Source organism: Panthera leo, chromosome A2 (genome assembly GCF_018350215.1).
Source record: "Panthera leo isolate Ple1 chromosome A2, P.leo_Ple1_pat1.1, whole genome shotgun sequence".
NCBI lineage: Eukaryota > Metazoa > Chordata > Mammalia > Carnivora > Felidae > Panthera > Panthera leo.
The window spans coordinates 97,290,959-97,307,694 of NC_056680.1; the positions used below are offsets into that span (position 1 = coordinate 97,290,959).

The window sequence follows — 16,736 nt, forward strand, 5'->3', positions numbered from 1 at the left end:
AGAAGAGCATAATTACCCAGGAAGAAGGATACTTAGGGATCATTTTAGAGCCTGCCATAGTGGAAAATAGAGCCCCTGCTTTTCAGGAGTATACTTTATAAAAGGAAGGAAGAGAGGAAAAAATAAAACTAAAGAAGGCATTTAAAATACTGTAAAATCAGATGCTAACTTACAAACCGTCTACCACAATTGCTAGGAAATTTTAAGAAGGGAAAAGATGAGTTTGAGTTGTTACAAAAAAATTTATAGGCAAATCTTAAATTTACCTAGTCAGAATTTTAGGAAAAATAATTTGTCAGCAAATTATCTGAGAAGCTGAGTGCTTGAGGGCGGGGAACGTGGAACTTAGATATAGTTGTTAGATGTATCTTGCTTAAGAAACATTCTAGAAGGTAGAATGAAGTGAAATATCAGAAAACATTCTGAGAACAAAGACTGACAAGAAAATTTTGAATGACTTGAGAAATGAGAGGAGTAGGGAATATATATTTTGGGCCAGGCATCATGGTGGATGTTTTACGTACTTAATTTCTTTGAATCCTCTCAATATCCTATGAGATTGGTATCTTTGGGGCCATTTTATAGAAGAGGTGAGCATAAAAGATAGAAGTTAAATGACTTGCCAGCTACCGTGCAACTGTGAAATTATTTTTTCTCTCTTGGGGCCCTTGTCTCGCCAACCCCAGAGCCCATGCTTTTTTTGCTGTCATTGTCCTGGAGAAGCCAGGGATGGTGAAAATGATCATAGTCATAAAGTCATCTAGTCTTTAGGAAATTCTTGGCATTATGATTAATACTTTGAAGGTATCACTACTGGAAATTCTCCCAACAACCTTATGAAGAAGATGCTGTGATTCCCATTTTATAGATGAGCAAAGAGACCAAATGGCCTAACATTACAAAACTAGGACACACAGAAGTCAACTGACAGAAAATGGAAAGAGATGCCTTTGCAGAGAAGGAGCTACTTTTGCTGAAAGCCATCTGGATGACTGGCACAGATTTAGGAATTTTAAACATTAAAGTGTTAGTTTGAGGTCTTTCTCCTCCAGAGAAAAAGCAACTCTCTTCTATTCTCTAGCAGAACTGAGTCTGAAAATATATATAACCAAATTCAGATCCAGTAAACAAATTCCAACAGAAACTGCATAATCAAGGCTATTTTTATGATTAGCACCATTTAGTTTCCCGGAATTTACCAGAGCAAACATTGCTAGAGCAAAAATTACTGCTGATGGTTGAACCTGACAACAAGAGAAAATCCCCAAAAGGGTCATTTAGGCCTGAGCTGCAGCTGTGCTCCACCATATTTCTTACTTGAAAGCTGAGAATTAACAGGAAAATCAGGGCTCTGCTGTGCTGTGCAGATGCGGCTAAAACTGTATTAATTTATTCAGCAAACATTTGTTTAGTGCCTACTATATGCCAAGCGGTATGCTAGCCACACTGGGAGTGCAAGAATAAATCATACCTGATGCTCTCAAGGAGCTTACAGTTGAAAGCGGATAATAGGAGAAGGCAGATATAAAAAAAGGCCCAAGTTTTATGAGTGATGCAAGGATATAGTAGAAGCATAAGGGAGTGGATTAGAAGAGTCTTAAAGCAGCAGACTCATAGGAGGAGGGAAGTAGATGGGTCTTCATCTTGCATCACTAGGGCAGGAGGGCAGGGGCGAGGGGGCGGGGCATAAGTGAGGAGAACAGAGGCCTGATAGTTTTCTTGGTCTTGGGCAGAAGCTGATGCCTCCTCCGAAACTGAGAATATAAGAAGAGGGGCAGGTTTAGGGAAAAGAAAAGCTTTCCTTCAGAAATGGCTAATTTGCTTATCAAAGATTCATGTGACACAGTAGTAGGGTCTTGTAGAGTATTGTATTTCTGAGACCAGAACTTAGCAAATATCTGGTTATAAGATGCAGACTTGGAGAAGCTTTAGTATATGTTGCTGTTGTAGGATTACCACCACGACTGGCAGCTATTGCTTGTTTTGAGCATCTACCACGTACCACACCTTGTACTGAACACCATGTAACTTAACCTCACAATAACCTTGTTACACTAAGGAGATGTTTTTATCCTCACTCTATAGATAAGGAAATTGAAACTTAGACCTGGAAGCTAACTTTACCAACACTGTAGAGCCAGGATTTGAATCCAGGCCTAAGTGACTTCAAAGTGAAGACTGTTTAGTTGGTCTCCACTTAACCAACTCACCAATATAACAGATCATGCCCCTTCCTTCTGTAAAACCTAAAATGAGGTCTACAGCTCTCCTGAGTGTTCAAAGCTCGAGAATGTCTACATGCTTTTGCTCCCACCAGTCAAAAGTTAGATACTCACCAAGAGGCAGAACCTGTCAGCTAGCTGCACTTATTACTGTTTTAATAAAATAAGTGCTCTGATGTAATACAAATATAATGGAAGTTGTCTAGGAATAGGAGAGGAAATGCTTTGGGAAGAGACAATAAAGATGGGTAGCTCAAGAAAGCCAGATGTGAGAAGGAAATGTAAGAGGGACAGACCATAAACATCTGAGGAATTTTGCATTCATTTTGCCTTGGAAGTTATCTTTTCCATCCATTTTAAGACACTGCAGTAGTTCTATACATTGTATGCTGTGGTTCTGGTTTATATAAGAAAGAGTGCATGTGGGGCGCCTGGGTGGCTCAGTCGGTTAAGCGTCCGACTTCAGCTCAGGTCATGATCTCACAGTCCGTGAGTTCGAGCCCCGCGTCAGGCTCTGTGCTGACAGCCCAGAACCTGGAGCCTGCTTCCGATTCTGTGTCTCCCTCTCTCTCTGCCCCTCCCCCTTTCATGCTCTGTCTCTCTCTGTCTCAAAAATAAAATAAACGTTAAAAAAAAAAAAATTTAAAAAAAAAAAGAGAAAGAGTGCATGAAACATCAGTGAGCAGACCCATAGGCCAAACCCTTCAAAGGAGACTTCTGTGCACTTGCCCAGAGTGAGCATGTTATGAGAGAAAAGAAGAGGACAAGAGGTTTGGAGCTCACTAGAGACAGGTGCAAGTCTTCAAAGTGAATTGGATGAAAATGTTTAGAGATGTGGAAGGTAAACCTCAACACAACAGGATTATGCACCAGCATTTTGGTTGGGGAAATATGAAAGGAATGTATTGCCATTTTTTATCCCAGAAAGCTTTACTTTATCTGTAGACTGAAAGCAGCACAGTACAGAAGAAAGAGCATGGGCTTTGGAATGTGTTGGATGTAGCATCAACAGCATAACAAATTGTCTATTATTGGGTATAGTCTTGAGTCTCAGTTTCTTCTAATTACAGTGACATAGTAATACCTATATCTTACAGTTTTAAGGAGTGTAGTATTGGGCACTCAGTAAGTTACCAAAGAATTGCTATTCATTTTTTGTGTCTTTGGGAGGGCGATAAGAAAGTATAAGAATAGAGGCACCTGGGTGGCTCGGCTGGTTAAGTGTCCGATTCTTGGTTTCGGCTCAGGTCATGAACTTACTGTTCTTGATTGAGCCCGGTATTGGAATTCTCTTTCTCTCCCTCTCCTGTTCATGCTCTCTCTCTCTTACTATCTCAAAATTAAAAAAAAAAACAAAAAAACAACACTTAAAAAAAGGGAAGTATAAGATATTAATCAAGAAGGTAGATGAGGATTTGTGAAAAGGAACCCTTACTATCTCTGTCAGTTCTTGTACTTCTTTTAAAGTGGATTTTCAAGTTGGGACAAAGGACTTTCAGGAGTCTCTGTTTACTTGAAAGATGTTGAATCTGGCCAGAAATAAGGAGAAGATGGATATCAATGGAAATACTTTGTTGTGGAATATTTTTTTTTGATGCAGTATTTTCCGTCTTCCTCTGTAAATGGCAGATTCAATCCAATCTAATTTTGAGGTTTATGAAATTCTACTAACATCATTCCATGTAATTTATTTTCAGATTAACCATAAAAGTAATATCCATTTTCAGTAAAGATCAAAGAATCAGAACACATCATTCTTAGTCTACTAAATGTAACTTTTTAACTTCTAGAAGTTTATGAGGTTCTGTGGTAAATGCATCCTTTATTATAAAGTCTGTTTATGTTGGGAATGGTAAATGATCATCAAGAGAGAATGGCAAGATTTTTTTAAGTTCTTATTTAAATTCCAATTAGTTAACGTATAGTGTAAACCCAAGTGTGCCCCTTAAATCCCCATCACCTATTTAACCCATCCCCCTACCCAACTCCCGTCTGGCGACCATCAGTTTGTTCTCTGTAGTTAAGAGTCTATTTCTTGGTTGGCCTTCCTCTCTCTCTCTCTCTCTTTTTCTCCCTTTGCTCATTTGTTTTGTTAAATTCCACACGGCATGAGAGTTTTTAAACACCCTATCCAGAGCCTCTAATAATTAACAGACACTAAAAAAAACCTATCTTGACCTTAGGATGCTTATAAGACTAATTAAAAAGACAAAACATTAGTAAATGGAAAGATGCAAAGAAAGATAAAAAGAATTTCAGCAGGGGTGCCTGGGTGGTTCAGTTAGTTAAGTCGGACGGACTTCAGCCCAGGTCATAATCACACAGTTCGTGGGTTCGAGCCCTGCGTTGGGCTCTGTGCTGACAGCTCGGAGCCTGGAGCCTGCTTCAGATTCTGTGTCTCCCTCTCTCTCTTCTCCTCCCCCACTTGTGCTCTGCCTCTCTTTCTCTCAAAAATAAATAAACATTAAAAAAAGATTTTTAATTAAAAAAAAGAATTTCAGCAGAATTGCAGATAATTTGGATACTGAGGAGAGAAGATTGGCAAAGTAAAAAAAAATGAGTCAAGAGGAAGAATTCTCTTAATAACTTACATTTATGATGGTAATTTTGATAACTAAAATGGATGACAAAGCCAGAACTATACTTAGAGATAAGAATTACATATATTGTATATACCCTAATCCTGTTATTCACTGTAAGAAGTATTAAAAAAAATAATAAATGTGACAGAATACTGCCTTCATAACAAATGACTTTGCAGGGTCTTCTTTTCTTTTATATGATTGAAAACCCCCTTAGGAGGTTATAGGTATTACCAAGCAAATGCAATTGGCATTCTTGAGTATATTCTTTTAAAAATATTTGTTGAGATCCTATTATATGTCAGGCCCCGTTCTAGGCACATGTTTATATTCTTTCCCTTACATGTAGTGAAAAAATATCTATTTTCAAGCTGGCAAAGGGAAATCAAATTGTTCATTTCAACTTTATGTTTGTAATGTGTCACATTGTCATCAGATTTTAAATTTAGCTTAAGATTTTATTGAGTCATTCAGGAAATCCATCAAATCGATAATGTAGAAGTGAATTTTATATACCTGGTTTAGGCCTTTATATTTTCTTAATATTTATTTTATTTTTGAGAGAGACAGAGTACACGGGGGAGGGGCAGAGAGAGAGAGGGGACAGAGGATCGAAAGTGGGCTCTGCGCTGACAGCAGCGAGCCCAACGTGGGGCTTGAACTCATGACCCATGAGATCATGAGATCATGACCTGAGCTGAAGTTGGATGCTCAACCGACTGAGCCACCCAGGCGCCCCAGTTTAGGCCTTTGTAATAAAGGCATGGATTTGCTGCTAGTTGTAATTAGGTTTAAAAACAAGTCTAATGTCTCTAAACCAAAACTTCTGGCAAGGTGTCAGGATTGTGTACTTCCCAGCCTTACTACACTTCTGTTAATCAACATTACTGGGATTTACAAAGTACCTATTGGTTCTAAAAACATGAATAAATAGGAGATGAGTTAATTTACAGAATATCACAAAAAGTCACACCAAATCTGGATTTTTAGGATTTAGGGGCACCTGGGTGGCTTAGTTGATTGAGTGTCCAACTTCAGCTCAGGTCATGATCTCATGACTCGTGAATTCGAGCCCCACCTCAGGCTCTCTGCTGACAGTGCAGAGGTTGGAGCCTCCTTCAGATTCTGTCTCCCTCTCTCTCTCTCTGCCCTTCATGCTCTGTCTCTCAGTCTCTCAAAAATAAATAAACGTTAAATTTTTTTTTTTTTAAGTTTTCTATGATTTAATCTTACCAATAAGTGCAAGGTACGTGGAATCACCAGCCCCCACTGCTCAGCTACTGTCTCCTGCCAGTGCCAGAGACACTTGGAATGGTGTTTATGACTTACACAGTTTCAGACTGGTTTTAAAGAGCCCTGGGGTTCTGAGTACTGAGGCACTAGGTCATACAGAGATCACTTAAGTTTACTTTTCTATGCAAATGCCACCAAAATTGAGGCTGTCATAGCCTCCATGTGGAGAACTAGTGTCTGAAGGTTGCTGAGGCACTTTGTTTATCCTAGTGAATGGCCCTCAGATTCCTTACTGGGAATCGTACCTACTTCTGGGCCCCACAATTTAAAACAAGTGTGGAGTGGCACATGGGTAGCTCAGTCAGTTAAGCCTCCTGCTCTTGATCTCAACTCAAGTCATGATCTCATGATTGGTGGGATCGAGCCCCATGTGGGGCTCTGCACTGACAGTGGGGAGCCTGCTTAGGATTCCCTCTCTCTCTGTTGCTCCTTCTGTCTCTCTCTCTCCCAATATAAAAAAATAAACATTAAAAAAAAAAATAAAACAAGTGTGGAGGACTAGGAGAGAAGTCTGAGTACGGGCCCAAGACAAGAACAGAGAATGAGACCTATGAGGAAACCAGAGTTATTTTACTTGGAAAGGAGAAGTCAGAATGACAATTTAATAATGGTCTTTCAGACATTAAGAATTATTACATTGAAGTAAACGACCAGACTTTCTTCATGTGCAAAACAGTAAGAGAAATAGAATTTCAGTGTTAGCAAGAAGAAAATAGTAAAGATCCAAAAGAAAAAAAAACAGCAATCAGATGCTAAGCCTATTTAATCAAAGGAATAGATCATTCCACACACTTTATGAAAGTGTTTTTATAGGCAATATGAATTCCTGTCTGTTTCATGTATTAAATGTAATACTACCTGAAAGAACAGGGGCAAATTAAATGAACTTTGTTTTTCGACCCTGTGACTCAGTGATTTATCTTAAAGTTACATCATAAGGTATAGATTTCAAATAATTATTTTGAATTAGAGTCTCATATCCCAGTGCTGCCAGGAGAGAAGCTACTTTCTAATGATGTTAAGGAAGTTAGTGGTGTGGAGCAACACTTATTCCAGGGGTCACGAACTCACGTACTTACAGGGGTCTGCGGGTACCACGTGGTCTGCGGGTACCACGGAGTGAGCTAACAGCATGGAACAACACGGGGTGGTAAAAGTTGTGTATTTGAAGGTGTGGGACCCATCCAAAAGGGGACAGCCGCTGCTGACCAGCCAGTTGTTTTCATGTCGCAACATGCCCATTTTGCCAGATTTTTGGCTTTCTCCAGGAAAACTGGAACTCCAGAGTCTCATGTGAATCTTTTATTTAGCATTGACAAAATACTAAGGTTCATCAAAATACTGTTCAGGCAAAGCCGTACACGTCTGTGGGCTGTGAGTTAGAAACCTCTGGCTTTCTTTTCGGTCACTTGCTAACCAACACGTTTGTTAGCAAACAAACAAAACAACTGATTGAACTCTAAACCTTAGAAGAATTCATCTACTAAACCTTTGTAAGGCTTAATTAAGGTCCTTTCCAGCTCTGTGAATCTTTTGATCTTCTCTTCCTTCTTCCCTGCTCTCAGTAATGGGTGACTTATCCAATTAGTGGTGGGAATTTAAAGGAACTACTTATTTCCTTAGCAATATAATTTTATTTTGTAAAACCATCAAATGTTTAGACTGAAAACAACTTTTGTTGCTATACTAAAGATGCTACTGATGGCTATTACATTTTTAGGAATGCACTTATGTATGGCCTAGACATGTCACTTCAGATCTTTGAACTAACATCTGTTTCTAACATTGGCTGCATGAGGCATGCTTGACTTAAAAGCCTACTTACACTTCAGCATTTGGTGACATATTTTACTTCCCTTTTATAAAATATTTTCAAACAACCCACTTCCACCTGGGGTAAGGACGTCTCCATTTCTGAAATCCCCTTCCTTTCAGACAGGAGAATATGCCACAGATGAAGAAGAGGATGAGGTAGGACCTGTTCTTCCGGGCAGCGACATGGCCATTGAAGTCTTTGAGCTGCCTGAGAATGAGGACATGTTTTCCCCATCAGACCTGGATACCAGCAAGCTCAGTCACAAGTTCAAAGAGGTAAGCTGCTGATCTGCAAACTATTTTTTATGCATGTCCATTTCATTGTTAAATTTACATTTTTGTTTGAAAAATGTATTGAGAATCTATTTTCAAAAGAAAACCTTTTGATAACAGGTTGTCTTGAATCTCATTGAATTTCAAGGTACAATTTAAGTAGATCTCATTCCACAGTCCTTAATTTTTAAATGCTTATTATCTGTCGTAGTGATAGCTTACAACTTGTCTGTTCCATATTTTTTAAGCTGTAGCTTAAATGTCTGGTTTTCATGATAAGTTCAGGTTGTATTTTTTAAATTTTTATAGAATTTGGGGGACTTGATGATAAGCTTTCCTCTAAGGCAGTGATTTCTAAGAAAGTTTTTTTTTTCTTTTCTTAAAATAGACAAGGTCCCAAAAGGAATCAGACAACATACCTAAGGAGTTTAATTGAAGAAATTAAAGGTTAATGAATGAACCTTGAACAGAATTAATATAACTACCCAGGGACGGTGAGGTGCACAGGGACTGGCAACAGCAGGAAGTTGTTGTTCCAACTTCCTCCCAAAAGAAGGCTTTAGTGGGAAAAGAGGAAAACAGATTCCCTTTTTTTTTTTTTTGTTTTTCGAAGAAGGGCATCTTTGTAAGATGCAGCCACTGCTAAAAACTACATCCTGAGGATAAGGGTGGGTCATATACACTCAGCCCCTTCTCTCCTGCAATTGCCTCCTATTGGTCAAACCCAGGCAGGAATCTAAAGATGTCAGCCTCCTGAGGCAGGAACTATTAGAAAAGGGCCAAAAATGGATCCTGAAAGGGCAAATGCAGGCAACCACATAAATTCTTCTTCTTTGAAATTAGCTACTCAGAACTCCAACATGTAAAACAGAGACAGTGATGAATGGGTCCCCAAGCATTTTATTCTTCATTGTTTCAGGGAACATCCTCCATTATTGAAGGCAAGTGTGTCATTATTTACAGCTTGCCCACAATAACCCTGAAGCACTGAGGCTTGAAAACCATTGTTCCTTCTTTCCAGCCTGTTAGGGACTTGACCTTTTGGAAGAAAAGGTTCTCCTATACATGAAAAACAATGTTGATAATTGCAAGTTTGTAATTTCTGATTTTATTTCTAATTTCTAATTTTTTTTCATTCATAATTTCTAATTTTTTTAAATATAATTTCTGATGTATCGTCTAAGTACGTCAGTTTTATATGTTCTGATGTTATACGTATCCGTGTCCTATATATTGACTTACCTTTTTAATTCCTTATGATAAATTTATACTTGTGGGACCAATAACAAAGTGAATGTACTTTTAAAATGTAAATTTTTGGGGTCCCTGGGTGGCTCAGTCAGTTAAGCGTCAGACTTCAACTCAGGTCATGATCTCACAGTTCATGGGTTCAAGCCTCACGTCAGGCTCTGTGCTGACAGCTTGGAGCCTGGATCCTGCTTCAGACTCAGTGTCTCCCTCTCTCTCTGCCCCTCCCCCACTCATGCTCTGTCTCTCAAAAATAAAAAAAACATTAAAAAAAATTTTTAAATAAAATGTAAATTTTTGTTCAGAAAAAAAGCCCTTAGGTTTATTATAGAATTTTGGAAAATGCACAGTTATATAAACACCAAAAAAAATCATTCATGATCCCAATTTTGTGGTATTTATGATTATACAGTATATACTATGTTAAATTCCTACTCCTGATACTTAAAATTGCATTATTAGGATTTTCCCATGTCATCAAATATTCATCCATAAATGATGTTTATTCACTATATGGATCTCTTACTGATCTACTTAATTTTTGTCTTGTAACATTTCCTTTGTTTTGAGTTTAAAAATGTTATTATTAAAAGTTACACTGCAATAAATATTTTTGTACTTATCCTTAGGATAATTTCTCACAGTGGAATTATTCAATCAAAGAATATCGGTATTTTGGGACCTTGTGGTACTTAATACTAAGTTGCCACCAAAATGGCTTTTCTCAGTGACACAGAAATTTATTTATGCCACCCAGTGTGTTGAGAGTGCCCATTTCTCTTCCACTTATTATTATTTGTCAGGTTGAACCATTTCCATTTGTATAGTACACAGAGTCCTTGAGGCAAAATATATGGGTTTTCCAGATGATTTATGACTGTTCCTAGTTCTAAATCAGATACAAACACCTTGGTGACAAATGAAGTACACTATTCTATAATGATCACAATACTCCTTTACATTAGGAGTAGCAATGCCTATCTTAGGGCCAGTTCTTACAAAGGGTTTCTAAATTAACTGATATCTTCAAAGAGCAATGCAGAAAAAGAAAGTTCTGCTGGAAGCGGCTGAGTGGGAGGAAAAGGTAATCTAGGGACCTCTTTCTCTGAAGCTCCAATTTGGCCCAAGAATACAGATTATCTAGAAGTATAGATGGACCACTTGTTCTTTAAAAAAAAATCTTCGGGAATGTTGTAACTCTCAATCCTGGTTTGAGGCAGTGAAATCAAGGTAGTATATCTGGGCAAAGGCCTGTAATATAGTTTACCCATGTTGCCAGGTGAGTATGACCCTACTCTTTGGTAGATGATTGAGCTGGAAGTTGGGTCCGCATTCTTTTATGGGAGCTAAAGAGTATAAAAAGCAGAAATAGTATATGGAAGGTTATATCTCCCACTTTCTGAGTTGAGCCAAGGAGTCAATGCTCTGTAAATATTGTTTGAGGTGTGTACACCATTGTGCAGACAACCGCATGATCTAGACCTAGGGGTTGGTGAACTATGACCTGTTGGCCAAATCTAGCCCACTGCCTTGTGTTGTAAATAAAGTTTTATTCAACACTGCCATGGACATCTATTTATTTATTGCTTGTGGCTGTTTTCAGGCTATAAAAGCCAAGTTAAGTAGTTACACAGAGACCATGTGGCCTGCAAATCCTAAATTATTTGATATCTGGCTTTTTACGGAAAATGACTGCTGACTTTGGTGTATGCCACTGCATAATCTGGACCCATTCTGTGTAACACAGCTGATTTATTTTTAGCCTGAGTAACTGAATCTGTAGTTTTCTTTTAATTTTGGTTCTTAAGAATTGGAGGTTTGTCCTCACCTCAAGATTAAGCAAATACCACATTGTTTCACTTCTAATTCTTGTATTCTTTTTTGTGATATATTTAACGGATTAATATATTCATTTCTTCAGGAGATGGCCACTGAATATCAGCTGTGTGGCATTCCATCTCAGCATTTGTGTCTTGTACACTGCCAGTCTCACAGTTTTAAATTTCCTTGTGTGATTAACATAAATGTCCAAGTAATTTACAGCACTAGATATTTTTCACAAGATTCCATACAAATGGGGTGGAGGTGGAGAGCCATGTGTATTGGAGTCTATACAAAGTCTTCTGTTACAGAGAGTTCTCTCGATTACATTGTATCAAACAGAAGCACATGCTGTACTCTTTGAGCAAAACATATTACAATGACATTATCTCAATCAGTCCTACTTTTGGCCAATTTCCTATCTTCTACCAGCCTCTATGCTCCTCTGTTTTTGCTTGCTCTTGTAGGTTTTCACATATTTCTTCATATATAATTAGTGGTTAAATATTTGGTGAATCAGTGGTATAAAGCATACACCGTAAGTTGTATAATTCAAGACAGGCACCTAATTTAATTTCTCCAAGTAGTTGACAAGATAGCTGGCACTTTTATTCAACACTCATTTATGCATTTCCCTCTGCTTGGAAGGCCAGCATTATTATCTACAGAATTGGTGCCTTTACACTCTGGACTACTTTTGGCCTTATAATCAGTTCTGTTTTCTCATTCTTTGGTACAATGCTGTTAGAATATATATTGAATTTTGATGGAGTAAATCAGATTCATCTAACTCTTCAAAATTCTGGTAGTGTTCAACCTATTCAAGAAAACATTTGAATCACTTTATTAGTTCCCTTGGAAAAACTTCTTTGCATTTTTATTGTAATTACATTAAACTACTAAATTAACTTGCAGAGAGCTGGCATTTTTATCACATTGACTCTTTTAATCCACATTTATGTAATGTATCTGTTTAATTGGAGTCTTTTTTTTCTGGCCCTCTCTAATATTGTATCGTACCCTCTATTAGTTACACAAGCTATAAGTAACAGAAGATCTTAACTAGAGTGGATTAATCAAAAGCTGCCACAAAGGTTCTCTATTAGCTTCAATATAAGTTAAGAAGTTTTCTCAATTTCTCTATTTTTAGAAATGACTTTTATAAGATAGACTTAATGACTTGCATAAAACTAATTTCTGTTCCCTGAAAGTTTGTTATTATTCAGCTATAAAACCATCTGTGCCTTTGTGGAGGAAGATTTTAAAAACCTTTTATAATAATAGCCATTACTGTCTTCAAGGTTTCAAGTTTTTCTTGGGCCAGTTTTGGTATTTTGCATCTCTCAAGAATTTTATATATTTCCTCTGGCATTCATATTTTCTAACATTTTGATCTATAATATACTTCTTAACTACAAATCTTTACTATCTATAATTATTCTTATTTTCTTCTTTTTTATTTGAATATTTTTCTTAGTTGTTTTATCTAGAATTTTTATCTATCTTGCTAGCCTTTACATGCCTAATTTTTTAATTAAAAATACTTATTTTGTTATTTCCTACCAGTATCTTACTTTTGCCCTTCTTTCTTGTTTTGGTATTGATCAATTGTAGTTAGTACTCTATTTTTGGTAACTCTTGCACTCTGATAAATATATTTAAAGCTATACTTTATCTAAATATTCATTTTTAGTTACATGTTCCAATTTTTTTACATTTAGAATGCCATTGTCATTTAGATGTAATTTCTCTTTAATACTTTAATATAAAAGAGGGGTTTCCTCTTTAATATAAGAATGATTTAGTGGTATATTTTACTTTCCAGACATATGTAACTTTGTTTTGTTCTTCTTTTGTTATCAGGTTCTAACTTTATCACATTCTGGTCAGAAAACATGTTCCATATGATAGCTACTTAGAATTCTCAAGACTTCTTTTGTAGCTTAATTCATAAACAGTTTGTTTAAATAGTCCTCATGTATGCAAAAAAACAAGTATTCTGTGCTTGGATATGAAATTTATATGCTTTTCATTTATGTAAATATTATTAATAGTAGAAATATACATTTCTTCTCTGTAGCATGGCTTAGATTTGTCTGCTTGATCTACAAATTCTGAAAAGCACATGTTAAAATCACAAACTATAGTTATTTTTCCTTCCTATAATTCTATCAGTTGTGGTTTCACATATTTTAAATCTTTGATATTAGCTGCATATATGTTCAGGATCGTTACAACCTTTTGATTTATTGTAACATCTGTTTTGTCCCTTATGATGCATTTTACCCCAAATTTTATTTGTCTGATAGTAAAAATTCAACACTGCCTTTCTCTTGCATCATATTTGCTTCACAGCATCTATTTTTTCCATCTTTGTTTTGGCCATTTCATACCCTTTTGTTCAAATGTGTTTCCTTTAGCCAACCTATTCTTAAATCTTACTCTTAATATTACTGTGGGAGTCTTTGTCAGTTAATTCATGAGTTTAACCCATTTACATTTACTGTAATTCTTACTCTTAATATTACTGTGGGAGTCTTTGTCAGTTAATTCATGAGTTTAACCCATTTACAATTACTGTAATCACTTTAATATTAGAACTTAGAGCTGCCACCTTATTTTATGTTTTTCAATTTTCATACTTTCTTCTTGTTTCTTTTTTAGCTTTTACCTACTTGCTATTACACATTCATCAAATTTTTATCTGTTACTTAAAAGTTATACATTTTCATTCTGTTCTAGAGATTACACATGAGTAGTTTTGACTCAGTCATAGGTTATTTTCCTCTAGTAACATAGAATGCAGATCAGTAGCTGTGCCTCCCATTTGACAAAATAATAGCCATAGAATACTCTCCTCTGCCTTTCCTTCTTTCTTCAATTTTTTTTGTATTTCAGGAGTTTTAGTTACCTATTTTTATAGGCATGCCTTTTACAAAGTAATTAGTTCCACCTCACTTACACTTCTTCCTAACTCTAATGGGATTTCAGTGCTATCCTGATGTTAATTCACCATTATCCTGGTGCTACTATTTTACCACATGGCACCAAAGGTTAAGTTAGTGGCCAGGGTATCTAAACTTCAGAAGAATGGAATAAAGTGTCCCTGCTTTATTTGCAGATGCAGGTTTACCCAGGTCATATATATAAGATTAAAGATTAACTAGATTGCTGTCTCTCATTCTTGGTTATAGACACTTGATTGCTTCATACTCATTTTTTCCAAACACATCTGGAAACACCTGTTTTCTGTTTCTTAAGTGTTTCTTACAAGTTTTCTTGTTAATTGATGACTGAGACCCTGACACCTATCAAGTCTCCTTTTTTTTTTTTTTTTCTTTTTTCATTTTTGGCATCTTCAAAGTTGCATCCAGGAAAGGCAGCAAATAGCTTTTGTTAGTGTGTGATGTTGCACTACCCTGGCCATTTTGCCCCTACCTAATTCAGTCATTTTACCTTTATTTTTTTTATTAATTCCATCATTCTGTTATCCTTCGGAATGTTTGATTTCTCTTATTCTAACTTCTGACAATAAATGTTGAATTTACTTTAATTGTTAAATGTTAATTTACTTAATTGTTCAAACATGAAAGCACTTAAAACTATGAATCCCTCTTTGTTTAGCTGTCTTTGGCAACATCTTTCAGCCTCAGTGTGCATTCTTCTTGTTGCCATCATTTTGCAAATAGTCTATATTTTTTATTTTTATTGTTTTCATTTTCTCTTTTATTTCAATAATTGAGGAAACAGGTTTTAATTTATAACTTTTTATTATTAATCCAATGTTTCATTACATTGTGGTTAGATAATATTGTCTACAAGTTTTGATTTTTGTTAAAAAGTGGTGTTTTTGTTATAGATTGATATGCATATTTGTGATAAAAGTAATATTGTTTTCTACCCTCTGTATCCTTGTCATTTTTCCTATTTAACCTAGTAAATTGAGACCCATGTAGTAAAACTACACCTCATTATGTTTTGTGCCTAATAGCTTTGATTATCTATGTTAATGTTATGTTGAAAGCACATAAAATATGACTCAAAGGGTTTTTTGTGTTTAAGTATTCTTTGTTTGATGTTACTAATCTACTTTTGTTTGTAGTTGCTGGATAAACATACTTTTATATACATGTGTACTTTTGTCATGTAAATTTAATTGAAGTACTTTGTTTTATTGTAAATTTTGAAAATGTTATCTTGGAGTCTGCTCTTTTAATAAGAAACTTTAGCAATTTAAATTAATTGTTATAATTATCAAAGTTTAATTTATCTCATCTCATTTATGCTTCATGTTTCCTTTATGTTTATTGATTTTTAGGAAGGATTATCTTCAAGTTTTAAAAAAATAATCTCTATTTCTATGATTTTCAAAGTTAAGAAGAAAACTACCCTTTGAGTGTTCTAAAACAATATAATTTTAATATTTTTGATACAGTATTGGTTTCTAAGACAAGATTGTTATTGAAATATAATTGTCACATTTTAAAAACTTACATATTTTCAATTAGCTTTATAATGATACATACAATAAATAGTTACACTCTTAGCTTACTTGGTTTCAACTCTTAGTCTCTTTACATCAGAATTTCTCATTTCTCAGAGTATATCCTTAAGTAATTTATTAAGTATTTATGCAGGTATAGCTTTCATGAGCTTCCCATACTGAGAATGGAAAAAATCTAATTGTTATGACATAGAAATGATAATTAGTTAGGCTTAATATTTTGCTTCACAACATTTTTTTCCTGACAGTGTTGTAGGGCAGGCTTCACTATTTTGAGTTAGCATTGCATATTGTAAAGGAAAAGTGTAACACCAATCTGGCATTTGGATGCTTGTATTATTTTAGCCTTGTACTTTAAATTTTTATCATAATTTCTTAGAAATAGGCCTCCTTGGGGCGCCTGGGTGGCTCAGTCGGTTGGGCGTCCGACTTCGGCTCAGGTCACGATCTCAAGGTACGTGAGTTCGAGCCCTGTGTGGGGCTCTGGGCTGATGCCTCAGAGCCTGGAGCCTGCTTTCGATTCTGTGTCTCCCTCTCTCTCTGCCCCTCCCCCGTTCATGCTCTGTCTCTCTCTGTCTCAAAAATAAATAAACGTTAAAAAAAAAAAAATTAAAAAAAAAAAAGAAATAGGCCTCCTTTCATTGATTTTTTTTTTCCTTTTAATCTGCTTTCCTTGTTTTATGTTTGTGTTTTGGTTTGGTTTTAGTTGATTAATATTTTCTTTAGTTCTGTTATTTTTTCTCTGTTGCTGTTTCTTTTCTAGAAACATTTTGTGTTCTATATTAATTATCTTGTTCATATTTTCTTTTCTTTTTTTTCTGTCTGAGGTTGTTCTCAAATGTGTTCTCTCATATCAATGATTCAGTTTACTGTAGCATTAAATATGCTTTTTACTTCAAATTCCTTTATGCATTTTAGCATTTCTAACATGACTTAATTCTCTTACTACATTTTTGGTTTCCTTATTCTCCATCCATT

At 35.8% G+C, this 16,736-nt stretch overlaps 1 protein-coding gene across 11 annotated transcripts in view; it reads left to right on the forward strand.

The window, feature by feature from the left end:
- PPP1R9A (protein phosphatase 1 regulatory subunit 9A) overlaps positions 1 to 16,736 on the forward strand; it is a 329,127-nt gene that overhangs the window by 245,338 nt on the left and 67,053 nt on the right. For all 11 annotated transcript variants that reach the window (XM_042918086.1, XM_042918078.1, XM_042918070.1 and 8 more), the window contains one exon: positions 8,033 to 8,188. In XM_042918086.1, the coding sequence (XP_042774020.1) occupies positions 8,033 to 8,188 (156 nt within the window). The remainder of the gene's footprint in view (positions 1 to 8,032; positions 8,189 to 16,736) is intronic.